The sequence below is a fragment of the Anopheles darlingi genome, chromosome 3, assembly GCF_943734745.1.
Source record: "Anopheles darlingi chromosome 3, idAnoDarlMG_H_01, whole genome shotgun sequence".
Lineage (NCBI taxonomy): Eukaryota > Metazoa > Arthropoda > Insecta > Diptera > Culicidae > Anopheles > Anopheles darlingi.
Genome location: NC_064875.1, coordinates 62,274,331 through 62,302,321, shown reverse-complemented (window position 1 = coordinate 62,302,321; position 27,991 = coordinate 62,274,331). Strand labels below are relative to the sequence as shown.

At 47.7% G+C, this 27,991-nt stretch overlaps 4 protein-coding genes across 5 annotated transcripts; all 4 read left to right on the top strand.

Moving 5' to 3' along the window:
* Positions 1 to 1,056: 1,056 nt before the first annotated feature.
* On the top strand, positions 1,057 to 4,182 carry LOC125955686 (basic helix-loop-helix neural transcription factor TAP-like). Its single transcript, XM_049686828.1, has one exon. The coding sequence runs from the start codon at positions 2,806 to 2,808 to the stop codon at positions 4,180 to 4,182; it is 1,377 nt and encodes a 458-aa protein (XP_049542785.1). The 5' UTR covers positions 1,057 to 2,805.
* Positions 4,183 to 15,189: 11,007 nt separating this feature from the next.
* LOC125958061 (pyridoxal kinase) lies at positions 15,190 to 16,648 on the top strand. The gene is made up of 3 exons (XM_049691179.1): positions 15,190 to 15,498; positions 15,562 to 15,811; positions 15,945 to 16,648. Exons 1-3 carry the CDS (start codon positions 15,403 to 15,405, stop codon positions 16,526 to 16,528), a joined length of 930 nt encoding a protein of 309 aa, XP_049547136.1. The 5' UTR covers positions 15,190 to 15,402; the 3' UTR covers positions 16,529 to 16,648.
* Positions 16,649 to 17,053: 405 nt separating this feature from the next.
* Positions 17,054 to 22,085, top strand: LOC125958045 (protein FAM76B). The gene is made up of 4 exons (XM_049691149.1): positions 17,054 to 17,268; positions 17,682 to 17,866; positions 18,425 to 18,512; positions 19,975 to 22,085. The coding sequence occupies exons 1-4, from the start codon at positions 17,176 to 17,178 to the stop codon at positions 21,511 to 21,513; spliced, it is 1,905 nt and encodes a 634-aa protein (XP_049547106.1). The 5' UTR covers positions 17,054 to 17,175; the 3' UTR covers positions 21,514 to 22,085.
* A 923-nt stretch (positions 22,086 to 23,008) lies between these two features.
* LOC125958039 (uncharacterized) lies at positions 23,009 to 27,936 on the top strand. Of its 2 annotated transcripts, XM_049691138.1 has the most exons (9): positions 23,009 to 23,117; positions 23,184 to 23,391; positions 23,451 to 24,405; positions 24,481 to 25,046; positions 25,131 to 25,428; positions 25,514 to 26,224; positions 26,297 to 26,442; positions 26,516 to 27,451; positions 27,535 to 27,936. In XM_049691138.1, the coding sequence occupies exons 1-9, from the start codon at positions 23,107 to 23,109 to the stop codon at positions 27,724 to 27,726; spliced, it is 4,023 nt and encodes a 1,340-aa protein (XP_049547095.1). In that variant the 5' UTR covers positions 23,009 to 23,106; the 3' UTR covers positions 27,727 to 27,936. The 2 variants fall into 2 exon arrangements, with proteins under 2 accessions (XP_049547095.1, XP_049547094.1); XM_049691137.1 differs by having other exon boundaries at positions 24,481 to 25,428.
* The last annotated feature ends 55 nt before the right edge of the window (positions 27,937 to 27,991 follow it).

Below are 27,991 nucleotides of genomic sequence, written 5' to 3'. Positions count from 1 at the left end.
ACGAATTGGAGGTCGCGTACCAACAAAGGGCCACTGCCGCTGGCCGGGTAAAAGGGGTTCGTGCCATGCCAAGGCAAAAAGGGTTTTTGGCAGCTGGAACGTCTCGGAAGGAGACGAATTGATTTTGGTCCTTTCCGCCCCGAGTCACGGACTTATGACCGATCACGCGGCATTGATCTACTTTTGTGACCTGAGCGGCACCGGCACCGGTAGCAATCAGCTAAATAGGATCCACACCCGGGACACGGGACACGAGGTGTTGCAGCAAGGCAGTGATGCAGCATAAATGCGATGCGGCACCGCAGGATCGCAAAAAAAACCCATTGATCTGATACCGCCTTTTTGGGTGAGTTCTATGCATATGTATGTCTGTGTGTGTTAGCTTTATGAATCGGAGTCCTTTTTGCAACGAAGGGTCCTGGGGTTCCCTTTGTGCTCGTGCTCGTGCACTGGTTGATTCAGCAACGTGCTGCTCCGATAGAAGGGAGGACCGATATCATTTATCCTTGTAGATTCTCTTTCTCTCTTTTTTTTTGGTAACGAAACATGTAAAAAAGGTTGCAAAATTATACGCACATCAAGCGCGGTACCGAATCCATAATTTTACACTTCATTCAAGCATCGCTCGAAATCGATGATGGATGATTTGGGACCGGGTGTCGTCCCGGGTCAGAAAAGGAGTTAAAGGGCAGGAAGGAGTTCGGGTCAAGTTGGGATACCAACTCTTTCAACGACTGCATTTTTTTTGTATAATTTCACTTTGCATGTTTCCGATAAACTTTGAAGATCTGGCTAGACTATTCTTAGCTTTAATGTTCTTGCAATTGTTAAAATGAGTTCTTGTGGATTCTTTATCATTTTAATGTTAATTTCTTACTTGTAATATCATTATTGTTATAGCTATTTACCAAAAGAGTACTTGATAAGCATCTTAAGGATAAATTTTAAATATCTATTATGATTAGAGCTAATTGGTTTCGTAGGTTACTGTTCTTACAAGCAACATAATAGAATAATGCTAAAGATGATTGAATGCTTAAAATGGAATGCTTTTCTTGCCTTGGTAAGCCTAGTAATGTGTTATCACATTAAACACCCAAACGCAACGAAAGTGCAGCGCATTTACTTTCACGCTGCTCGTCAGATCGTCACTCCGATATCATCTCACTATCAGAGATGATGTCCCCCTAGCCACAGTCTCATCCTTTTAAGCACATTTCTCCGTCTCCGAACCCGCCACTTTGTCAATTTTGGCACCATTTTCTCTATCCGGGGCCCCTTCCAAAATCCAAATTGCACTGACAAATTATTGTCCGTACATCGCAAGCACCGGCTAGTGGCCACTGCTGCAGCGCTCTCTACGGACATTAATATGCGGCAGCGACCGAATCGCAAACCGATCGCCAGATAAAGAAACCCGGCCATGGGGAGATTAGCAAAGGCATTAGTAGGCCCCGACAAGCCGTCGATAACCCATCATTATTCGAACTACGTGGTGGCGGCGGCCCCTAGCCAAATGGAGAACCGACGGTAGGAACCGTCTTGAACCTATGCTACGCAGTGCACCATCATCATCATCATCGTCACCATCACCGAACGGCGCTCTTCCTGAAGCGAGGCCCAGGGTGCGAGACGCAGGAACCTATCTTGATTAGCATTAAAGGCTACCGGGGCCTTTATCGAGTGGGAGCGGGGAGCGAATACATCAAAACAACATTTTCCTCGCCACCCAATTGGTGGAAATTGGATTGCTTGCCGCCGGTTGCTCGCTTGCAGGGAGGAAAAGACGATGTTAGACATGGCGTTCAGTGCGGTTCTGGGAGGAATAGGAAGCGTACCAAACACCGGATCGTCCTCTCGAGTAGCAATGGTATGTTAAAATTCAAATAAACTCCTCTTTGTAGGACGTTATGTAGAGCTTCAATGGGTGCATTTAAAGATCGAAGTATTAAACAAATTGTTTTCGCGAGATTTATACATTTCCCGGACGCCAATGGACGCATTATGCTAACCGCTAAATTCCAAGGACACACAGCACCTCTCCACCAATCGCGGGACCGCGTCGATACTGACCTGCTGCCAGAGCACCCAACGCAAGTCCCCGCTTGCAACTCGAAGAAAACACTTACGTACGAAAACAAGTGAATAGAAACCCCTCGCAAATCGGAACCAGCAAACGAAGCGAACGAAAAGGGGTTGTTGTTTGTCCCGACGGTTGTGGGACCGGCTACCTCACACACTCACCGAGAGGGCGAAGCGTACACCCGCTCCTGAAGCGCGCTAACGAGCGCTTCCATGAATGGAGGAAATTCAGCACCCTGCCGGGAGGGCAGACAGTCGGAACGGGACGGAAGATCAAAGGGAGAAAAAGTATCCGGAAAAACAGGGCCCCTAGAAGAAAGAGAGAGAAAGCGAGAGGTGGTATAGCGAATAGGAAGAGGACTATAGTAAGGGACTGGTGGTACCGTGCGTGCGAAAGGGACACACCAGCACTCGATCCTTTTTCAGGGATCCTGCGGCACTGGCGGCGTTCGTCGCGAGGGGTTCGGTTATAAAACTTTTCCTCCAGGCCGTCCCTGTGCTCAGTTGATGTTCATAGACAGTGGAGTACGGGCGGACAGAGAGCCTCACGTACGCAACGACACTTCCTCCTTCCGTGGGCCACCGTGGCGTAGCAGACTGACGACGATGTGCCGGCTGTAGTGCCCGAAACCGAGTTCCCCAAAAACCGTGTGTGAACCAATCCGTTTTAGGTAGTAGATTAGTAGTTAGTAAGGAGTACCAGTGAGTGTCGCGGAAGCTGCTATGTCCTCTTACTGTGGCTTCGATGAACGTTCGTTCGAGGACTTCGACGACTATACGTCGGAGGATAGTGGATTCGAGAAGAGCTACGAATCGTACGGTGGTGGAGACCTGGCAACGGCCGCGTATACCGGTGTCGTATGCGTGAGTGGACCGCGCAAGTTGAACTTTGAAAATGTGGCCATAGAACCGCAGTTGACTGGTGTTGGTGGGATTAGTGCATGTGCCGGACAACAACCAGGGGTGGTGGTGCCCATGATGCCGTCCGTGGTTAATGTGGAACTGGAACCACCGGCCAAGAAAGCCCGAGGACGTCAATCGCTTAAGGATAAATCGTTGGAGAAGCTCGGTACCGAGTTCTGTCCCAGTTTGGGTGTTCAGACATCGACACCGACGAAACCAGCAGAACAGGCGGCAACGGGCAATGGAGAGCAGAAACCGAAGCGCAAGTACGCGATGGGGAAAAGTCGCATCACGCGCAACCGCAGCCCGACTCAGGTGATGCGCATCAAGCGAGTCCGGCGGCTTAAGGCGAATGATCGCGAACGGAATCGAATGCACACGCTGAATGAGGCGTTGGAGCGGTTACGGCTTACGTTGCCGACCTTCCCCGAGGATACGAAGTTGACGAAGATCGAGACGTTGCGGTTTGCGTACAACTACATCTTCTCGTTGGTGCAGCTCCTGGAGTTGGACGGATCTATCCAGTTCGATTTGGAGAAGCTGCAAAGCCTGACGCTGAGCGGTGAGCGCATCAACAAGGAACTGTTCGACGCCATGTTCATCAATCCGACGACGGCGCATCACTGGGGTACTACGATGGGGTCCGGCTTTACGTCCGGTGACTTCTACAACAGTATGCAGCAGTACGGAGCGGCAATGAGTCCAGCGGTCGATGGTTCTTACGCCGGTGGAGCTGGTTCCGGTGGTGGTGGTGAGTCTTTCTGCAAGCAGAACTACCAGCTGTTCCGTGGTGCCTTCGATGCAGCTACGAATCAGACATCCTCCTATCCGTTGACGTACCAGCAGCAGCAGCCGCAGCAACAACAGGGAGTAAGGACTCCAACGGCTAGCCATCAGTCGGTGTCGTTTCAACGCGATTCCGGTTACTATCCGGACATGACGACGTGCAATTCCCGGCTGGGAGGCTTCAGCGTCAGTGCGGACGTCAGTGCGCAGCAGCAGCAGTCACAGCAACAGCAGCGACAACAGCAATCACCGCCAGCGGCTGTCCCGGTTCCGGTCGCACAGACCATGCATTATACCAGCAGCTTTTATAACCAGACACCACCTTGGCGTGAAGGTACCGGTGACGGTGTGTACGCTGGGCTGGATTCGGGACTTTTCGAAGACTTTGGCAGTTCGACCACCGTCGTTTGATTGGCCGCAGATGGCTGCAGCCTCTGCAGAGAGAAGTGACCTTGCTTGAAGTGTTTCCTAGTGCCATAGGGATAGGACTTGCCCAACAGTTGATACAGCGCGTAGTGTATTCAGAAGAAAAGCAATGCTACACAAGGATAGAACTGACATTAGGAAGTAGGCCTTGGATTCGATTGAATCCCGGATACGATCGTGGTTGCTTTGAAGCCAGGCTCGCCATCTTTGATCGGAGCGCTAGATGCTTTTTAAGGCAACGTTCGATCGTGTATCCCAATAGTTATCAGATGATGCCTGGAGCTTATTCGCATATCCATAACCGTTAGTGCAACCAGGTTGTGATGAAGATTGGTGCAGTTTTCTCAAAGTGTTTATTATTTTGCGTTATCCTCTTTTTTGTGTTGTACAATTTTATCATCACAATCTTTTAGTTGAAGTTTATTTCTTCGTTTTTTACATGCCTGTCACATTGTTTTCTTACACATTTTATAATTAAAAATTGCGATAGAATGATATATTTTATTTTTTTTAGCTTACTTTATACTTTCAGATTAATTTCCTTGTAATTTGGTTGTACTATTTCTGTGAGGAATCATATATTCACAGTTCTTAATGATTTTTTCTCTTCAATCTCGTAATACTCTTGATTCACTTCATCAGATGTTATCGAATAAGCATTATCAATGGACGGTGTACCATCTTTGAAGTGAATCGATTCGATTCCAGTTGAAGAAGCACATTTTCCTCTAACGATGGTCTGATTTAACTAGTCATATTATAAGCGTATGACAATCAAATAATTCTCAGGGTAAGAGCATGATCGCTTTTATGGCCGACATTTGTGCAAAACCAAATCACAAATCTTGGCCATAAAACATGTGCTCAAATAAAAGCGATTGGCAGGAATTGAGCAACGAATGGCTCCGCTTCTCCCAATCGCATCGCGTACAACAGGAACACTGCCTTCGTGAAACAAATACACAATCCTATACCTAGGTAAAGCTCATTACTGCGCAGTGTAGCTATTGATAAGTGCTCTTTGATAGGTCAGGAGAATTCGTGAGAATTTATAGATATATGTATACACAAATACACAAACGTAGGCACACGAAGAACTATTTTTGAACCGTTTATAGAAGGTAGAGTGCAGCGGGCGAGGAAAGGTTATTTTGGAGGAAGCATAATAAAGTGATCAACCACGAACATCAACAACCATGAACCGAAAAATTGTCCCGATGAGTTTTCGATTGACTGTTGACCGGCCACTGCCGGCGATGACCCGAACGAATGCAGTCCAATTTTCTGCCTTTACCACGCAATCGGTAATCCGCTGGCACAAATCGCGCCATTCGTTCCTAAAAGAAGGTAAGCAACGGAAGTGAAGCCCCTTTTGGGTGCACCGGTTCAGGAGCGGCATTACACGCCACTCCAGGAAACCAGCGACGTCGGACAACAATGACGATGACGCTGACGGGTGGAAACAATTGGAGAAATCAAAAATTCATTGCAATCACCGCCGTGGTGGACGGACGGTTGACGTTTGTCGCATTTTCGGGTTCACGCACCACGAAGCGAAAACATACACGACGGCCCGGCGGTAACAACATGACGGCCCCCTTGACGAGCACGGAAACGGCCGGGAATCGGAGTGGCCTCGGAGAGGTTGTCCCTTTAAATCTGACAGCAGCAGCAGCAGCACCGGCAAACCCCAATTCATCACAATTACCCGAAGCAAACAAACAGTACAAAGAGGACGTCATTCAGGACCTCGGTTAAGGCGAGGCTGGAGCGCGCGCGACGTAGGGTCGCTCATAGATCGCGACGACCGCGACAGAGACCCTAACGCAACGAAGGCGCACGGGAGCTACAAACGACACGAAGCTCTCGAGACAAGCCACCCGCCGGGGCTAGCCCAAACCAGGCAGAGGTCCTTTTTCCGCCCAGTTTCGCCCTCCCGCAACCCACCCCAAACCGATTCGATTTCGGCTCGAGAATTATGCGAATAATCCGGCGTTCAACACCTCAGGGGTTCGAAGCCCTCGCAGCAAACCGGGAAAGCGACGGCAGCACTAGCAGCAGCATAACGGTTCGGATGCCACATAGCCAGGACATTCTCGGTCCAACGGCCTCGGAGGGATGCTGTGCTCGAGGGCTTGGAATTGAATTTCCACTGCACCATTATTGTTACAGCCATTGTTCTCGGTGCCGGTGTGCGGCAGCCCCGGGCTTCGGCTCGTTAGAGTACTGCTGCTGCTGCTGCTGCTGCTGCTCATAAATCTCGCTCTGCCCTTTCACCTTCGTCTCCCCGTTGGCCGCGGACGGGAAGAGCTGGATTGGCCTCGACTGAGCTAGCGAACGTCGTCTACGATGACGCTTCGTGCGTTCCTGACAAACTGCTAAACGCCGGCTGATTGATGATGCTCGGCTGCAACCGGTTGGTTCGCGTGTCCTGCCGGCTTTGGCCACCTTTTCATTTTGTGGCTCATCAAGAACCAGGCGACGACTCCGACGACTCGACGTTCGCTTCGTGCAAAGTATGCTATTGCTTACGATTAGCCCATGGAGTCCCAGTGTTGTTTCAGATAAGAGAAAGCTAATTGCCAGTATGCTACACGCCCTGTACGCCAAAATATTAATGATTCTGACAGACCTGTACTCCTCCATCAATCAGAACCACAGCAAAAGAGAGTATCCTCTCTGATATGGATGCATCATATGGGCGGTGATCGGGGCCAGCATACTACACGCTACATGAATAATGCATCCATCGGGACTGGAAATGGATGGCTTTCCATCAATCCGAAGAAGCCAACTGTCCGGTACAGTTCGGTGCGAACGGGACTTGATTATCAAACAGTCCATCGTTTGACCCTCGTAATCCTTAAGAAGCCAGTAATGTGATTTCCATTTAAAAAATAGAGAGGTTTTGGAGGGAAAGTACGAGGCTTGCATGGCAGCAGATCTAATGTTTTTTGAGGAATTAAATCACTAAAACATCTTAAACCAAATTGCATTTACAATGGTCTCCCAAATGGACAAAGGCTCGCCTAATAAAATCATGTAAAACTCCTGTGACATACACATCCTTCACATTAGCATGCAAGTGCCCCCCTCGGTTCAGCAAAAGTCGGTTACAGCCCCTGGTTGTCTGAGGTTGAGCTGCACATCACCTGCCCTAGGTATCACAATCCGCCTCAACCCTAGGGCCGAAAATGGACGAAAATCCATTTACAAACAATGTGTAAAACTCAAATTTGAGTTCCCCGCTGGTTTCTTCCCCCTTTTTCGTGCACCAGACCATCGCATCGCCCCCATAGCCGGCCGATAATCTTTGGGACGAACTAGAAGGTCTGGCCCAGGGACCACTGGGATTCGTTATTGCCATTCGATCGCAGGACAAATCAAATATTGGCATAATTTTTATTGCCTTTCCCGTATGGCCACGTATGGTCGTAAAAGCTGGAACCGTACGGTACGTAAGTGACCATTCTCAGTAGGTGCGGCACAAACGGCCGGGCCGTTTACCGTTAATCACCACCTCGCGCATTGGTGGTCAGTTCTGGTGACCGTTTGGTGGCGAAGATTAGGAGCATCCTTTAGCATGCCCGCCTCCTCCGGGGGGTCGCTGGTTAATGTTTGGGTTTTATCCGGTCGATTTTTGAAGTCGTAAAACCGAATCAACCGAAAGCTATAAAATCCTGCTCGTTGGCGTCACGGTCGCATCGATACGATCGGATGTAGGTCAACGAGGAACAGATGCGCCGAGCGAAAGGTAGCGAGGCATGTGTACGTGTAAATGCTGATTCATGAGGGATGCATCATGGATTGATTGTGAGTAAGAGATTGACATACCACCATCTGAAGTGTCGTATCCCCGTTCCTGGTGGTGATGATGGTGGTGCAACATTGCAAAAACCCTTTTACCGAGGGCATTGTGTAAGGCGGTCGGTTGGGTGTGGTGGCCATATGAAATAACACAAACAAAGCTGGAGCACCACAAGTGCCGAGGATTATTTATCCTGCCATCAGTTGTATGATTGGTTATGTGCGCAGTCTAGGGCAGCAGATGGAAGTCCAATTCCCCTGTTGGCTGGCATAGCTTTATCAGACATTTTCGTGATTTTTTTAAGCTCAACTGGTTCAGAAAGTAATTGTATACGATCGTTAACACATCATTTACTTCTGTAAAACACAATCTGAAAACCGTCTCTTCATATCTTTCTCGATATGGCTAACAACAATCATTAAACTAAGGATTACTAAAAGTATTACAAGCATTTTTTCAAATTTGTATTATGGTTCTTTTAATGTTTACTACTTTCTTGTATAAAATTGACGGAAACATGTGTTCTTCTTCGATCCCAAAGTGCGATCCAAAACCTACCGTTGAAACAACAAACACAAGAAATACATTTTAATCCATCATCGACATCAATTGAAGTGGAATTACACAATTTAAACTCCTTGTTGCGGTCTAAACTTTCCAATAAAACACCGAAAACAAAAACACAAACAACCTACACTCCTCTCGCTTGGCGCTCCCAGGTTTTCAGCCAATAAATGTTCTTTTAATTTGATTTGTCCTTGCCATGCGCGAGGCTCGGAAATTAGCTTCGGCCCGGTCCCTACCTTAGTGCACCAGGATCCTTTGCCGGGTTTCCCTTCCATTGGACCCGGGGCCTGCTGGCCGCGAGCTGAGCAAATTGCCAAACTAACCTCTAATCTCATCACCAAACACCACGCACCCTGACAGGGCCGCTGGGGTATGCCAAAGACCTCACTAATCGTCTGCTCGGAAAACTGCAGCAGCAGCACCAGCACCAGCACCATCCCGAAATGGTGCGCCTCTGCAAACGGCCATGATTGACGTTAGGTAAATATGTAATGAACGCATTTGCCGCGCAACGAATCGGCTCGGAACAACATCCAAATGCGTCCTGTGCCCTTACGTACCGTGTTTCGTCCGATTTTATTAGCTTTTAATAGCCCCCGGGCACAGGCTATACCGGGGTAGCTAGCTAGAACCGGTTCCTATCGTTGATCCTCCGTTTGAACGGAACGGTGTGTTCCGGTGGCAAAGGATTGCTTCCGACGATTTTCTCCTTTCTGTCGATTCAATTCAACTGCGAAACAACGAATGCTGGGGAATGGAAAAATGGAAATCGAATTGTCCCAAAATCCCAATCGAATGCATCGGAAGCCGCCCATAATTAAGCGTAGCGCGAGTTCCGGAGCACCGGAAACGCGGCACAGTTTGTCACTTATACGGTGCCCTGCGGCCACGGAAAACCTGCCGCCAGCCCGGGATTTTCATTCTTGCTCGAGGCCACCTACACGCTACCAATTGGCCATGGCCACGGTGTGGGTATCGCGCAATACGAGCCTCCGCCTCCACGCTACAAACGCTCCCGGCAAGTGCTGGTGTTTTACATTTCCGCTGCCAGCACGCCGAGGAGCAGATTTGCCATGAAATTGGTGACGTTTCGAATCCGGTTACTGGTCCTGCTGCTACTACTTTACGTACATTTGCATCTGCTAGCCAACGGAACAGCGAACAGCGGAGAAAGGCACTCGGGCGTTTCCTGTTACCGTAGCATTTCTCCTTTTTGAACACGAAAAACGAAAATCCTCTAAATTTTCCCGCTGAAAACCGCTTATCTACCGTAGCAAGTCGAATCGTAGCAACCGATTTTCCGATACGCACTGCCGGGTTGAACTCTTAAGGACATGTGTGACAATTCTGGTTACCTTTTTTCTTTGGTGTTCCTTCTCCGACATTCGAGTCCCGGTTCCATCAAAGTAACCAACCCGGCCGTATGGGAAAGCTAATCCGGTTCGTGACCAACAAGATGTCACCAGAAGCACTCAATCCTCGGAATGAGCGTAAAATCCAGGGGAAAAACCTGTGCCACATCAATCGTGAGCAAACACAACGTACGCAACCGACTGGCAGGATAAGTAAACAGCATTTAAATTCATTACGTTATTTCCACAAATTTTTTTTTCCCCTGCGGTCGGTGGTTGTGGTGTGGGTTTTGTCCTTCCTTCCTTGCTTCCATCCTTCGCTACAGCAAACCGCCCTCGGCCTGTGTTATGCTGGCCTGTCCGGCCTGTCGCTGTGACATGCGAAACGAATGCACACATTTCATGCTCTTTAAACAACTCAATCACACATCTGGGCGCGGTGGTGGACCTCGGCACCGGGACAGAGATTTACGGAAGCGACACCGCAGCCAGGACTCCACCAGGAGAACACCAGGAAAGCCAATTATCTAATAAACTGAGCGGGTTAAAGCGTGTGGCACGCGCGCTGCCATCATTATCATATTAGAACGCCATTCAGCGCAGGGAACGATGGGATGTGATTTACTTCATAAACCCCCGCAGGATGAGGTGGTGAAGCCGATATTGGCGCCACGTGCCGTGTGCCCACTTGTTGATCGGCTGGATCTGCTGCGGCTCATCGGCAGACAGCGTGGCGGAGACGCGTGGCAACACTTCAAAATGGGAGTCGTCGTAAAGCCGAGCCGAGAAAGCCAGCACGGCGAAAGGATCTACCGGAGGAGGAGCGTTCCGTACCGGCAGACGTGCGAGTATGCGCAATGGTCGCGTGGCGTCGACGTCGTCGTCGGTCGTGGACGCGCTCAATTGAATCGTTTTGAATAAGCAAATCGGAACCGACGTCGTCGCCATTTTTGCACCTCACCTCTCGCGCAAAATGTATCCGTTACAAACGCCACGTGTCGCACGTGGGAATGTTTGAGGGCGATGGTGGCCTACTGCTCGTTGGAGTGGTAACACAGGAAGTGTTTATCGGTGGTTCCGGTTTCTTTTGAAAAAGGCGCGACTGAAAAAAACACGGATAAAACAGCAACAGATGAGACAGGCGTGAACTGGAGTGTGTTTTTTTGTCACTTTGGCGAGCGGTAATGATAATGATAGATAATAATATTTTAATAACACTTAGTGACACACGTGTGGCATTTGGTTTTTGAGAAGTGTGAGATGATATCCTTGAGCATAATAACCATTCACATTATGTGATGTGACAGATGGATGCTTCATCGACGAGTTTATCCATTCGAAAAAACCATACATTAAGATTAAATCTTGAGTAAATTGTATGAGTATAAGGAAAATATTAAGTTACAAATATTTCTTGATATAACTACTGTCTCAAATGGACCTGACGTTCTATTGAGTTTTTCCGTAAGTTTTTTTTTACAAAAGTATCATCTACTGTAGGAAGTGCGACATATTTTAAGCTTCAATGGTAATTTCAAGAAGTTTAAAGATAAATTTCGATTGAACAGTATACGCATTTGCAGTATTTGCAAAAATAACTTCAATCATTCCAGAAATGCAGCACTTCCAGGTGTATATTCCCCTTCGAATGAGGGTAGGACGCGAATTATGCTCTTGTAGGCATTCCGAAACCATCAAAACATTCTACAAAACATAATGTACAATAAGCGTTCTATGCGTTATTTCCAACAGGTTTTTTTTTCAGACACGTTCCATTTTTCTACTGCACTTATGGGCCAATAAGTACCAATCTAAAGAACAAAACAAAAAACAGAAAATCCTCTCTCAGATCCCCGCTGGGCAATCACTGGGATCTGATGTGCTCGTGCCAAACACCACCTACCGTGCGGTCACGGTCCGCCATCTCCACGCCGCGCTATCCTTACTATCTGTCCCTATTGTCACCACCGACCGACCACCTTCGGTACTTTTGGCACCTTTCAACAATCGTCTAAAGTGACAATGTTTATGAGATTATGAGCCGAGAGGAAGCCACCGCAACTAATCCTCGGGTACCTGTGGACAATGCACTGCGGGAGCGACACCACCGTGCACTGTCCCTCAGCTGCTTCCCTACCTGGGGTATCTCGGATTCTCAACGTCTTCCAGAACGTGTCCTCGAGAATTGTGGTCGAAAATCCTGTTGCCACGAGGAAGGTGTCGGCCACGGAAAAACCGTTGACAATCGTTGAAACCCTCACCAGCTCAAGAGCGGTGGGAGAGAGAAAAAAATCAGATTTCTATAGACCCGAACCGAAATGCAGTCGTTACGGTCGGACGCGCATCGAGGGTCACTGTGGAGCTGTTACTGTTAAACGTGCATTTCCGCCGCACAGAAGCACAGCAATGTGTCCGTTAAAGGGTGCCAAAGGATTCATTCTCGAGAGCTCCAGTTCGGTGGCCAGCAGCCTCCACGTTCGCCCCTTCTGCGATAAAGCCATTAAGTTGGAAAGTCCTTTTTCCCGGGTCCACGCGCGCTGTCCTGTCATGAACCCAGCCAAGCATAACGGGCCTTCGGTGACAGTTGCATTTGCATAAATCGCGTCCACGTCCTCCGTCGGTGAGGTGTAATTAGGAGCGGAAAGAGTGCCGTGTTTACGCACCGGTTCGAACTTGAACGTTCAACGTTCCTTCCTTACCGGAAGGACCGATCGCCTGCTGTGTTGGGTGGAAAATTAATTACCCTCACCCGGGGAGACCCCCCTCCTCTAGTGGTCCCTCAAAGGTGCCACCCATACTCGCACTCGGGTAGTACGGCAGATTGTTGCTGTCCAGTTCGCGCGGTGCTCGGGTGGCACGCGAGCGGAAAATCGAAACAGGACTCTACCCCGGTGCTTTCGGATCTCGGGACAGATGCATGGTCGACGTGGTGGTGTCGATCATAATCGGAAGCAATAGTTTTTTGCGTGATTTTGGGAATTATTTTTTTTGTGATCGATTTTGGTTTTTTTTTGCGTTTTTGGTCGCATTTTTTCTCGCATTCTCTTCCGGTCGGCTTGCTACTTTCCCCCGTAATCCTATGGTGTCCAATTGGCAGAAAGGTGGCGTTAGGGCGTTGGCAGGATGCATCGATATCGAGCGTGTTCCCGAGGGTGACGCGTAATTTTTGCGAACAGAGAGTTCTGTTTGTTTCACCGAGGGTTGTGTGCTTCACCGTTATTGTCATAATTGTAATTGAATGTAATCTTAATTCCCGGTGCAGTGCACCGAATGCCGCAGGGATTTCCATGCGAATAGACGAGAGAGCTGGCTAGCAGGAGAGTCGTAGGACACAACTTTGGCCATGGCATGCATCATATTCATCTAACTTGATAATGATGCATGAAGGTTGGCATCATTCTCGTTGAAGAACGTAAAAACTGCATCCCTTAACCACTATTTAGCGACTGAATTGCACACTATCCTGCGGATTAGGACAGCCGGTAAAGAACCCCCCAAATAAATTAGCATCTCTTACCTCACCACTTCACCGGCCGGTAGGGCACTTCCGGTTGGACATATATTTACAAACACGCGTGCCCACTCGACTTCCAAACGATGCGTTTCCATCATCGGTTCCGGATCTCAACGAGCCCAAACGGACCTAGTGGCCGTAGCAGCTCTAGTGGCCACTTCACTTTAACGTGTCCCAAGGGCTAGAAACCCGGGTTGTTACAGTCGGTCTGGTAGTTTACAAATTTGAGACCCTTGCGTACCCGCGCAATACCGGGAAGAACAGACTCTTTCCGGCACCATTCTTCTCGGCTGCGGTGCGGAACTGGTGCAGCGAATTCAGGCTAACGTAAATTGATACTTTTCGCTTTTCAGGACGACCCAGGCGGTAGTCCCTGGCGCTACCGGGGTACGGAGAAGGGCGCGATTGATCTTCGCAAAGTACAATTGAAACAGATAGGTAACGATCGATAAGGAGATGGTAGCCGGGAGATTAGGGGCAAATGGTCCCCGGCTCTTCTTTTGCCACGTGTGCAGCGACGACTCTGTTCGCTGGTGAAACTCGAGACCGGCCCTGTGGTTGGTATACGATTGCGGATTTGGTTCCGTTTTTATTATTTTTTTTTTGTCGTGAATAGAAGAACTCGAGCCAGCGAAATTTTCGGGTTTCTCGCAGCTAAATTTCAAGTCTATTAAGACTAGGAAATGAACAATTTCATGTATCCGGGTGCAATGCGACCGTAACTGCACTTTTATTGATTTCATAAGTCACAATGGATGAGATGCTAACCTATATCTAAGGTAGGTAATCTTTCAAGGCATAGAAATGGCGCAGAAACGGCGCATAAAAGAGTAATACAATCACGGATTCAACACCGGGCAGCTTGAATGATACTCATCTGCTGCTACTGACTTCGGGGGTTGGTGGTCTGTAAAATCTAACCCAACCTGAACCGATTTTGATTCACAAACATGGCAGCAGTAGCATCAGCAGCCAAGCTAACGGAACTTACACCCTCATCGGTTATGCATTCTTCGCAACACGCCCCGCTCGCGGAAGGGGGCAGGGAAGTAATTTAATATTTTTTATTGAATGTAAAACTCTATGATACGATCCGACCCGGGAGATTTCACGGTAGGCGAGGCCGGCCACTGTAATGCAACCCCAATTTAATTCCGCATGTCCCTTCTCCGGGAGTTACTGATTGGCGATGCGCTGTTGCATTATCATTATCGTGCTTATCTTTGAGTAAGAAACAGTTTGCAATGTACTTGAGGATGATGACTTTCTTTGGACTATTTGAATTGTAGAATGATGTGAAGTAGATTTTTGGATGTGAATTGATTGTTATCAGAGAGGCAAAGGTTCCCAGTTCCATTTGCTCTGTTATCAAATGAGTAAATGCTCAAGATTGCAAATGTGTTCCATTTTTGTAGTTCGAAAGATTCCATTATTGCCGAGCATTGTTGCTCGTAAACAAGTGCAACACTTCATTGCAACTTTTAACAACATGCAATCCAATAACACAGCAAATCTATCGCTATTCTAGTTCGCAAAAAAAAGGGAAATTGCGATTTTTTAAACAGGGTCGGTGAAATTATGTAGACAAAAATGAATTTTCGATTAATTTTGCTACAGAAATTCACACTTGCATTCGCATTCGTGTATCGGTACCTTAATGGTAGATTACCACAGTTGATCTAAGGCGAAAAGGGCGAAACGAGCGAAAATCGCAAAGAAATGTTTTGCTGGAATCACAATAGAAAACCAAAACAATAGAAAAGCAAAAAGTAATGATAACGAGATGCCCTTGATCATTTAAGGACCTGATAATAGTGGGCGTAGTGAATGTAGGAAGCAGTATGATCAACGTTATCTTATCGGCACTGTCGACGGCCGGTCAGGTGGTGTAGTAGAAAACGTTTAAAAGCGCAAGGCCAAGTGAAACACGTTAACAGAAACGCTCGTGAAACCCGACCGTGAACATGGCAAGCGGCCCCACCTTCAACCGAGTTCTCTCGATCCAGAGTCACGTTGTGCACGGCTATGCTGGCAACAAGAGTGCCGTATTTCCGCTTCAGGTAAGAACCGAGAGTTTAAAAGCGTTTTTCAAATTAACCGATATTCGTTCTTCTTCCCGAAAGGTGCTCGGTTTCGAGGTGGATCAGATAAACTCTGTCCAGTTCTCAAATCATACCGGTTACAAAAACGGGTTCAAGGGACAAGTGCTGAACGAGACGCAGCTTGCGGAAGTGTACTCTGGTCTGGTGGATAATGAATTACACAAATTGTACACACACCTACTCACTGGATACGTCGGCAACCCCGCATTCCTACGGGAGATCGCAAACATTCTCAAATCGCTGCGAGCCGCGAACTCGAAGCTCATCTACGGTACGTGATACATGCCTGGGCTGCCTGCGTGTGTCTATTTTTAGACCTTGCCCCCTCCTTTTGCAACAATGTTGCAGTTCCAATTCGCGAGCGTTTGATTGTATGTGATGACTCTGCATTAATCTGTTTGCAGTGTGCGATCCGGTTATGGGCGATGATGGGGTGATGTACGTGCCGAAGGAATTGCTTCCAATTTATCGCGACGAGATCGTGCCACTGGCCGATATCATTACACCCAATCAGTATGAAGTGGAGCTGCTGACTGGAAAGCAGATTAAGACGGAAAACGACGTTTGGGAAGCGGTGCAATGGTTCCACGAGAAGGGAGTTGGCACGGTAGCGATTTCGTCTTCTGAGCTGGGCTCCAAGGACACGCTGCTAGCATTTGTCAGCTATCGTAGTGCTTCCGGCACGGAGCGGTACCGTCTGGCCATTCCTAAGCAGGGCAACAACCTTGTTCGGTTCACCGGAACCGGCGATCTGTTTGCTTCGCTGTTTTTAGCACATTCGACACTTACTAACTTTGACATGGGCACCACCCTAGAGCGGGCTATAGCGACACTACAGGCCGTGATAACGAAAACGCTGAGCTACATCCCGGAAGAGGTACTGCAAGGGAAGGTGGCAGTGACCTCCCAGCAGCGAGAATTGAAGATCATTCAAAGCAAAACGGACATCGAACAACCAAAGATTGCGCTACGCAGTGAGAAACTTTAAACCATTAGCTTTTGACCACGCCAAAATTTCCTGTTTTTGTTATCAATTTTATGATCCAGAGTATCAATCGTGTAAAGTGACTAAAAATTTATAAATAAATGCTAATTTTAGCAAAGCGCATCATTCATTGTTCTTATCTAAGCGCGATGGCAATTTGTTTCGTTCATCGTTTTGTGTGGGTCATCGCGAAGATAATAAACTGCCTGCAACATTGTTGCTTGTTATTTTGTAGGATTGCTGATAAGCACAGCCCAGTACTTGTGTGTTTTCTTCGGTTTGCTTAAGTGATATAGAGATTCAGTATTCATATTTACACTAGGAAGAGAGACTTATTGTAGATAAAACAGGATATTTTTCATTTCTAATCCATCGGCGGATAGTAATTTTCCATGATTTCTCTCAACGTATTTCTGTAAAAAATTTAAACAGAAAAATGAGGGCATAATTGCCACAGTTGATTTTCGCCGTTCTCTATTGAAAGACCCCTCGAAGCAGGCGAAGAAGGAACGCGCTTGTGTCGGGGCAAAAGAAAGAAGAAAATCGTCAAGGCTTCGCGAAAATTTAACGCTTTTTCCGTAACTTCCAGCTTTGTTCCTGAGTAAAACTATCTTTTGGTTTTCGGTGCGTTTCCCTTCGGCAGCACCAAGATGAGCAGCGGTTCCGTGATGCTGTTTGCCTGTTCTAAATGCTTTTCTCGACATCCGTTCGAGGAGCTCTCTCCGGGTCAGCAACTTTGCAAGGTAAATATGCTAGCGAAACGATTTACGACTCAGCAACCGGGGCTCAGCCTCCAAATGGGTGTTAAAAGTGCGAACGGAACTAGTCCCGGAAATGGGACGGTGGTGAAATCCGTGTGATCCGCCGTTTTCAAGGGTTGCTTCGTGAAAGTGGAATGACGCCACACGAACGGAACGAAAAAATGGCATCCTGTGCGTGTGTGTTATGTTGTGCCGTGTGAATCATGAGGTGCCAGGCGCAGCCAAATCCGTTGTTGTGTGGACAACTAGCTCGTTCTATTGACTAAACAATGTTTGCCATCAAAGAACAGTGCAAAAATGAGTCGAAATCGTTAGATGTAGCGGACGTTGTGCGTGGCATGATCATGAAGCTAATCGAATTCTTTCTTTCCTCTTTTCATCGCTGCTCTCGTCAGGATTGCCGAGGATCGTTCCCGGTCGTAAAGTGCACCTATTGCCGCTCCGAGTTCCAGCAGACCTCCAAGGGTAGCACGTCAGCGATCTGCCGAAAATGCGAGGCCAACGTTAAACAATATGGCAAACCGTCCGCCTGTGAGCTATGCAACATCATCGCCGCCTTCATCGGATCCCGATGCCAAAGGTTTGTGTTTGCCTCTATCTCGTGTTGTCGTGTTTCATCCGTTTTCTGTGGCCTTTTTGTTTACCCCACTTTCGTCCCATGCTTTCGTCCACCTCACATTTATGTATCCATCCTAAGAAACTTGCAAGAGAGCCATATTGTCAACTCGTCATGCTTATGTTTCTGTTGTTTAACCATGCTCCAACCAAACAATTCAAATAACGGTACAAGTGGAAACTGGTACTGGCCTTCAAATCGTTCGTGTAACTCCTGTGAGCACACTCATGAAGCTATAATACCTCCATAGGCAAAGCGTCCGACAAGTTGGCTCGCGGCAAATTTCTTGTGATAGGATGCGATTCCCGCCATCTGTTCATTCCTATCAATTCCTCTTAAACTCCTTCTACACGGCGGAGTAACCTTTCTTCCCACCACCTCCTTCCGCCAGTGCCTTCCGTACGGTATCAGCCAAACGAAATCAATCGAACAATCTTTCACCACAACAAAACCAAACCAACGAAAAATCCTTTAAAATCGTTTGATTATGACGCAAACATATCTATACCATCCCCCGATTAGGTGTACAAACTCCGAGTTAAAGTATGGACCAGCAGTAACGTGCGATCAGTGCAAACAGCGATGCGCCTTTAATAGGCCCGATAATAAGGTTAGCATTGCCGCCGGGTGTGCTCCGGTGTTCTCCGGTGTGCAATCTGCCAATGCACCCACATGCATGATGGTGGTCACATTGTGAGAACCGTGTCCTTCTGGGTGGATGGCATGGTCAAGCACCACTACCGCAGACACACTCACACTCACCCTACAGCTACAGTCCAATCAAGCCAATGCATGAAATCGAGCGCACGAAACGTACGAGCGATTGGATCAGAAGCGCGCCCGCCACGCTTCCTAATCGCGCTTTATGCCGGTGGCGAAGTGTGCGTCACGAGACATGCCGAAGAACCAAGATCCAAGGGCAGCGTGTATCGCCATGCTCATCACGACGCCAAACGAAACAACACTTCCCTTCTCCAGCAGGCGTATTCTGTGGTTGTAAAGCGCTCAGTATGCCGAAGTCGTGTTAGGCAACTAATATACTGTCATATATCTATTAGGTATTAAGTACGAAGAATCAGGAGTAGCTTTTGATAGTTCGTGCCATGATATGATAGAGCAGATCACGTCGTTGCAGAAAGAGTTTTTATCAATTAAATACTGTATTGTTATAACGCAATGTAGCTAGGAAGAAACGTATGCAGCTAAATATGGTTTATGTTATTATTGCAAGGATAATGTAGATGAGGTTTTGCTATTGTTTTATCAAGTTATTTGTACACACAGAAAAGGGATGGGTGGTGCGGTTGAATTACCAAATGTTATCAAAAAGGATTTACATATGAGGATACCGACGCTGTATGAAACCAACGATTCTTATGAGGAAGGTTCAAAAGAAGAAAAAGCATTAGCTTAGCAGAAAAGATTCTTTATATTTGAATTATGCAAATTTGATGCTACAAATCATTTGTCAAACATACTATTAATTGAAAAACATGTTTCAAGCGATACTATAATTGAAATATTTTAACAATATGATGTAATAATTTGCTGATGCACATTTAAGGGTTTTTTTTAAAACAATGATATGAGGAATTATGGAAAAGTATTGCCTTACTGCTAGCAAAATTCATTTTACCCAAGCAAATCAATGCACAAAGGTATTACAGACTTGCTTTGAACCCAAGTAAAGATTGATAGTGTGTTGTTTAACGTTAGATAATTTTTTCTGTTATTATGTACATGGCTATTCAGGATATCTGTGTAGCTTGAAATTGACATTGAAATGTGGTGTAATATTTTAAAATTTCGATGATGCGTCTCTTTACACTCTGTTTGAGTTAGTCTAAGTAAAACATATGGGCTCTGCCGCCATGCGTTTAATGGTTAAGTTATGTTAAGAACATGCCAAATGGTTCGTGTTGTTTCGTTTGGTTGAGCTGCGTACGGACGGTTTCATCCATTTCCCTATTTCCTTCTTCTTTGTGTTGGCCCGCATTTATTACCAATCACGCATGACTCGCTAGCCCGTAATGCTAATCGTTTTCTTTCGTTTCCTTTTCGTTTTCGTGCAGGTTGATGGTAAATTGTTGTGCTGGTTATGCACGCTTTCTTACAAACGCGCACTCACCAAGGCCCGTCAGGTAGAGAATGAACGCCGTCGAGCGAAAAAGCGCGCTGCAGAAGGATCTTTTCCTCCGCCGTTGGGCGGTAGCGGTACCGTTGGCCAGCCAGGCAACCGCGATGATCGCCGAGATCGAATGCATGATTCTCGTGAGAAGAGTATGGGAGGTGGCAATGCCGGTGGAGGAAACAGTGGAATGGGCATGTCCAGTTTACCTCCACTATCCGATCTGAACATGAGCCTTGGACCAATGGGAGGCGGTGGATCGGGTGGCGGATCGTCTACTGGCGGTGGAGGTACAGGCGTCGATCGCATAGATAGTGGCCCTGGTGGGCCAGGGGGTGGTGGCAGTGGTGGAAGAACAGACAATGGAAGACATACCGCCGGCAAGAAGCCACGAACCGATACGGGTAAGATGATACCGGAAATGCCGGAGAAGGTGATGAAAAGTGGCGCCAACAGTGGCGGTTACGTTGATCCGCATAGCTCCGATCACGTGATTGCTATGACACAGCTTAAAGAAACGATCGCGACACTACAGCGTAAATTGAAGCAGAAGGATGGCGTTATCCTGGAGAAGGAAAAAGAGATCAGCGCCTGGAAGGGGAAGCACTTTCATCTGGAGCAGGAATTAAACAAGAAGTATAAGGATATGGAGAAGAACTTTGACTTCAAACTGGATGTACTCAACAAGAAGATCAAGGCGCAACTGCTGGAGATAGCGGTTCTCTCGAAGGCAGCTAAAGAGCGTGAGGAGAGCAAGAAGAAGAAACCGGTGAGTGGTTACTTGGCGACGACAAAGATCAGCAAACTTCGGGCAGCTGAGGTGAAGGAATCGGAGAGAGAAAAGTCATCGAGCATTGGACGCTCGGGACGTACGAATCGAATGGTGGATGATGATGAGGAAGACGAAGAGGACAGCAAAGATGGTAAGGAGAACGACAGTGAGAAGGGCTCGGATAAGGGTGGCTCGGGGCGTAACACACCGCGCGATAGTGGCAAGGATAGTCCGCGCGACGTCGATTCTGGCAAAGAAAGCCCTCGTGATTCTGACAAAGAGGATGAACGGAGGAAGCGATCGGAAGAGGCGGATCAGAACGCCGGTTCGACGATGGACCCTGGAAATCGTGGCGGCGGCGGTAGCGGTAACGAGTTGCAACAGCAACAACAACAACCAAAGCCTAGCAGCAATGGATCATCGACTAAGGACGAAGATGACGAATCGGATCGGGAAGAAGATACACCAGAGAAGGATCGACGCAGCTCTGATCGAGGATCGGAGGAGGAAGGAGGATCCGAGCAAGGGTCCGACCGGGGCTCAGACCGTGGTTCGGATCGTGGCTCGCCAGACCGCGGGTCTGATCGCAGTGACAACGAATCGGACAAGGAAAGTGACCGCGAAGACAACTCAGACAAAGCAGGAAGCGACAAGGAGAGCGATCGGGACCGATCCAACAGTGGATCGGATAGTGATCGCGATTCCGATTAAGAGTTTGTTGCTCGGCTTTACTATCATTTTAACTATTTAACTCTAGAACAAACCTAGCATTACCAATTTGTACATATGGTACTACATCCCATCATCAGATCGCACACTTTTTACTATCAGACACAACACAAGTATATGAATATAGCTGCGGTTCTTAAATCTCAACATTCGTCTGCATCACAGAAAGCAAAGCAAATGAACAAATTGCAGCAGTGCCAGGGCGAGGGAGGGGATTTTTCCAGGACCAGGAAGAAGAGCTACATTTTAACATAAGTCTAATATACCTCTACTGGCGCACAACAAGTGTTACACATCATGAAATCAAGCATGATTTGCAGCCCCTCAAGTCAAGTCCACCTTTGCGAAGATTTACGACACACTGGAAGGGTGATAGCAGCTGACCGATTAAGATAGGTTCGGTTGAACGGTCCTGGGAATTGCTTTTCCGTGCTCCTGAAGAGACTATTGCATGTACCGCGAAAGTATGAAACTATTGGATATAAATAAAGATACTGATGGAGAATGCACGTGTTTGAACATTGGCTACTTTGGTAGATTAGTGGAGAAAGCCACAGAAGGCAACTTACAAAGCTGAGCAACAAAAGATTCACAAACATTTCTTTAGTTCTCGCTATGATCGTATGTTTATTGCGGTGTTTTATTATACATCCGGGGACCGCGACCCTTACCATGCTCTCACCTTGCCCTGCGTTGCATCGGTCAGAATCCACGTGTTACGATCATGTTTCTTCATGGACATCTGCTTATGGCGCGGGTGTGTTTTGCAGATAACATACAGCCGCTCCTGGCGCATGACGAAGTAGCAATCTTTGCATCGTCTCTTTAGCCGGCCTTTCACTTTAAATCCACAGGTGAGATTTAGAAGCGGTGTCGGTGTGGCTTGCAGAAGCGGCCTGAGGCCAGCCGCGATAGCCTCCTTTCCGCACTGGTTGCCCAGGGGTGAGGATCTCGTGCTGCCGCTGCTCCCGAAAGTGAGCGAGTGAAATGCCGACACGGTCGACCGGAAGCCCAACACATCGACGGTACTTCGCACCAGCGGCAACGCACCGGTGCGGAAGCTGGATAGCAAAGTAGTCCACATTGCTATACCGGGAGGAAAACACACAGATAAAATATTCTGGAATGGCTAAAGTACGGTCAAACCACGAACCTGTGTCCCTTGGAGCCGTGTACCAAGCCGCCCTCCGTTATGTCACAAGCGGATGAAAAAAAACTTCAACTCTGCGCTTTCTGGCGATTCCACGGGCCCCACAAACACCTGAAATGGAAGACGATTTGTTAGTGGGGCTAAAGTGGGTAAAAAAATAGTCGTAGTAATTACAAAACTGCTATTAAATAGGCCAGTTCAACGTGTTTCGACACCCGCGTTTTGCTGTTTCAGCGTTTTACTTCTTCTTCCGCTTCTTCTTCTTCCTTTGTTTTCGATTGGTGACTGTCACAACAAGCTGGCGCCCGGTTAAGGGGTTAATCGAAAAACTACCGTTCTTGAACAAGCAGCAGCAAGCCGTGAAGTGCGCTGGAAAATCTGGAGAATTTAATGGTTTCATTTGGTGCTACAATTATTACTTCATAATGGCCAACAGGTATGTTCGATCTTGTCCAGCGGGGGTTTTTGGAGTGGATAATCTAGCCTAGTAATTGTTGCTCAGCACGAAAGAACCATCCGGATGGTTTTTGCGCCGGTTATACCACCCGGAATTCAGCATCATCGATATTCCGAAGTCAGGCTACATCGAGATATGCCGAGATCAGAAGAGATCCTGCATTATCCTTCCTCCGTCGCGTTTTCGGCATGTATCTCGCGCTCATTGTCGCCTGGAAATCATCAACAACCGGGTTATTATAAGCGATAATCAGGTATGTGGCTGCCTTCTATTGGTGCAAACATGTTTGTTCATGTTTCGTATTCTTTGAAGTCTGCAACCGGCACGTACGTGAACGATCGGGAGCTGAGCAAACTGTCGCCGGGTACGATCGAACTAGAGGAAGCCGATCTTCTGGGAGTAGGCACAAAAACTGTGCTTGATCCCGAATACTACATTGCCAAAAGGGATGCTCTATTGTTCCGCATCTGTAGGCGACGCAACAGAAATACTGAGATTCCGATCGTGTTAAGCAGCGATGAGGAATCAGATGCGCCCGAGGCTGCTAGCCGTCCGGCCCCTGTGCCGATGGATGTTTCGAAGGAATCGAATGAACAAAATGATAAAACCACCGCCGCTTCTGCTTCGATCAGGACGAGTGTTTTCGAGGATAGATCGGTATGTGTTGAGATTCATGATCGCATGGATTCGAGCTCGTCGGCGCAAACGGACCGTATCGTGGATATCATCCTTCAAAAAGGGTATGAATCCGATACAGGTGCTAGGTCTGATGTAGAGGATGTGATCATGCTTATCTCGGACGATGAAGACTTCTCCGAGCAGCATTACTCTCAGCTCCTGTTAAAGGACATAAAGAAGGAGACGATGGATGATGGGATACTAGAAGGTCAGGAATTGTTGGAACAGCCCGAGCTAGCCGATCGTCAGGAGGTGCAGGATGACGAGCAGGGTGGGTTTTCGAACCTTAAAAAGGATTCCGATTTGCGGATGTCCCAATCCGTTCCATCATCGGAAACTGTTTCGCCTCCACCGGAAGTTATTCCACCTCCAGAGGTTGTGCCTCCACCGGAACCCTTACCTGAAATGAGTGTAGATATCGCTGATCGTCCGATGTCAAGCGCCACCATTGTGCATCGTAAATCTATTTGTTTGCTGGATGAGCCTGAGCCGCTGAAGGGTAAGCGATCGATAATCCAACGCCGATCATCCGTTGCGACGTACTCTAGCTTCGAAGCAATGATTAACAAAAAGAAACGCCGTGGCAGTGGTAAGTGTTCTGCAGTTTGAATGAAATTAAATTAACACACTACACTAATATCGTCCTGCTTTTCCGGGTTCTCAGTTTCGTCCCGACCACCGCAAACCGTTCAAACGCTGGCCAATAAGGAAGAAAGAGCCAAAAAGTTGCGGGAGTTGACGGTTAAGGCCAAAAAGCCAGCGGAGGATACCACTAGTAAGAGGGCGAAAACGGTGGGCATCGTACCTGGCGTTAAATTCACGCCGCATAACCGTGGTCAGTTCTTGACTGATCTGAATGTCCCAAAGCCTGCACGACGCGCTTCGGTTTCGCGTCCGGAAATGGGAGAAGAAACTATCGTCTGCACCCAAACGACGGAACTGCACTCGATCCGCGATGCCATCGACGACTCCACAGTGTATGCTCCGCCACAAAAACTGACGTTTAGAAACGTTACTTACACCAGCACTAGCGACTTTGGCCCTGGGTCTAGGGCTAGTAGTAGCGCTAGCACAAGTACGAGCGTCATTAGACAGAGCATCGTTGCCCGAGAACCACCTTCATGCACCACAACCCAGAGGTCTAAAGGTCCCCTGAAACCGTTGTTGAAGCGAAAAAACCTTTACCAGGAACCTGAAAATCGAAATTCCGCGATAGAACCACGAGCAAAGGTGAGCTTTGCTTCGGAAATTAAAATCATGATCGTCAAGCGGTACATTGAAATGCTGCCGGTCTCTCCCGAACCTCCGCAACAGCTTAGCGAGGTGATGAGAGAGCAAGAGGTACTAGAAATCTCCACCATTGTATCCTGGAGTACGGATTGGCTCACCGCTTCTACTGAGCCGGTAATGGATACTCCATTGGTTCCGATGGAGGCGGAACAGTATAGCTCATTGCTCGCATTCCAGTCTACATTGCGGCCGATTTTACATGTGGAGTTAAAGTATGACCTGTGGGCTCAGTATAAGGAGCAAACTGCGCCGGTGATATGGCAGGTTGCAATTCAGTGTGTTAAACCGTTGAAGCAACAGGTGAAGCAATTGATCTGCGAATGTAAGTGTCTGGTTTTCGATTTATTTCAGTGACGATCACAATGCTGCCGGCACATAATTAAATTTTCCCCTACCTTCCTTTCCAGTGCACACAGACGCCACTATTGCCAATAAATTTCTGACCGCCAGTGAAATCGGTGTACTCCAATATACTACGTTCAATGGTCAGCAATGTTGTTGCTTTGCCTACATGGCTACGAACGCTAGACCAATCGGCAATGGCTCGGACCGACTTAGAGAAAACGCAATGCAGCGATCTGTTCGTTATAGTTGTCTCTTTTACATAGCGTCCGATACGGTAGACCATACGGTAGGCCAATGGGGACCAATCACTTTTCGACCAATTACACTTCTCAACACGCATATACGGCAACTGGTTGCGTTAGTCTTGCTAAAAATCTCACCGCTGTGCCCAGATGTCCTATCACCTGCCCGCAATCAAGACGTGTTGGTCGCACCCGGTGAGGGCTTCTTAGAACGGCCTAAGCTACGCAATAACATCATAGCACGTACGCCACCGCAAACCCTAAATGAGCAGCAAATGCAGATTATGCTTTCCATCTTGGATGAATGCTCTCGGATGAATCGATCAAACATTTCACTTATCCAGGGGCCACCGGGCACTGGTAAATCGCGTCTCATCATTCAGCTAGCAGTCGAGCTTTGGCAACTTGATCCGTATGCAGATACTACGTCCGACTCAACGATGGAAACTAAGAAGGTACTGATCTGTGCACAATCCAACACGGCCGTTGATGTGATTGCCAGTAAACTGTATAAACTGCAACAAGCAATGGGTAAGTGCACGGGCGCCCCACTAGGGGACGATGACTGACTCATTGTGTACCTTTATGCTCAATACTTTACAGCATCTGAGAAGCAGTTCAAGGTGGTACGGATAGGTTCGCCGGAAAGGATTGATACTGCCTGCCGTGATATCTACATCGATGTGTTATTGTGCCAATATATTCTGGACTACTGCAGTCGTGAAACTGAGGCCAATAGAGAGCTGGCGGTAATTTATGAAGCTATCATAATAATGTTTTAAAATGCTTCGAATAACGAACGCTCGCACACATTGCTTACAGGATATGCAGCAGTTGAAAAAGACGCTGAACTTAGAGTCCAGGTTTAAGGATGTGCCAGTGAAGGAGGTGCGACGACGGGTGGCTAATTTGAAGTTTAATGAAAAAAATTTGGTCCTCAAGATTCGTGCACGTATATTGAAGGAAGCGGATATTGTCTGCACAACGCTCGGTAGCTGTGGTTCGCTCTTTGCGATCGCGCCGGACATACATTTCCACTTTTGCATTATCGATGAGGCCACTCAGTGTAACGAAGTGTCCTCGTTGCTACCCCTGCAATATGGAATGTCTAAGCTTATCCTTGTGGGAGACATCAAGCAGCTACCAGCCACTGCGCTTGCACGAGAGTCTACCGATGCCGGCTTGCGGCAGTCGCTATTCGCGCGTATCTACCGATGTTACAGCGTTTCCGGCATAAGGGAGGTCGGCGTGAAGGAGCTGATTACTCAGTATCGTATGCACCCGGACATTTGCAAATGGCCGAATGAATACTTTTACAACGGAACGCTTATCAGCGACCCATTAACTACGGCCATGTATCGCAATCTGCCGCTGATACCGTACCTTGTCGTTAGTTTGGACTACGATCAGAACCAGACGCAAGTGCAGCATCACGTGTACAATCGAGATGAGATGATGGTGGTGGTGCAGCTGTTGCGGAAGGTGAGGCGAGTTTGCCCAAAGGGCACGAGCATCGCGATCATTACGCCGTACCAGCGCCAGAAGTACGAAATTGACAAGGAATTAGTACGCCGGGGGTTACCGCAGATTAAGGTGCATTCCATCGACTCGGTGCAGGGTAAGGAATATGATGTCGTGATCGTATCGCTGGCACGTTCCCACGGCACCGGGTTTCTCAACACGGCCGAGCGAATCAACGTCGCTCTAACACGTGCGCGCCAGTGCATGGTTCTATGCGGAAACTTCGCTTCGCTGAAGGTAGGCCTCACATTATTACGTGTCCACGGTTGTAAATGTCGTTTGATGATGTTAGTTTATAAATTTCTCCCTTTCCCTTCCAGCATACTCCGGTGTGGTCATCGTTGTTGGATGATGCTGAAAACCGGCAACTGCTGCATGTGCCGGACGATTTTGGGGCCGACTCAAGCGCGCTGGTGGACAGCGTGATAGGAAGACTGGTGGTTATTTGTTCTAAACGCCCCCAGGATAATGGCACCGCAATTTTTGCACCTAAACCAAATCACCACTGCTAAACCTCCAAAGACTAAACGGAACAAATGATAGATTGCCAAAAGTAGATTACCATGCCATTCGCAGTGCCTTGTATTACAGTATGAATTGAATCTCATGCGGATATTAGGAAAATGTTTCGGAACATTCCTAAAACAACCGCGCAACCACTAAGCATAATAAGTTCTGGTAATGTTATTTTTTGTAATAAAAAAAAGCAAAACTTCCTATTGTTGCAATCGTTTGTTATTGAGAAGTATTTTTCTGAACGGAATCATTGAAGAAAAT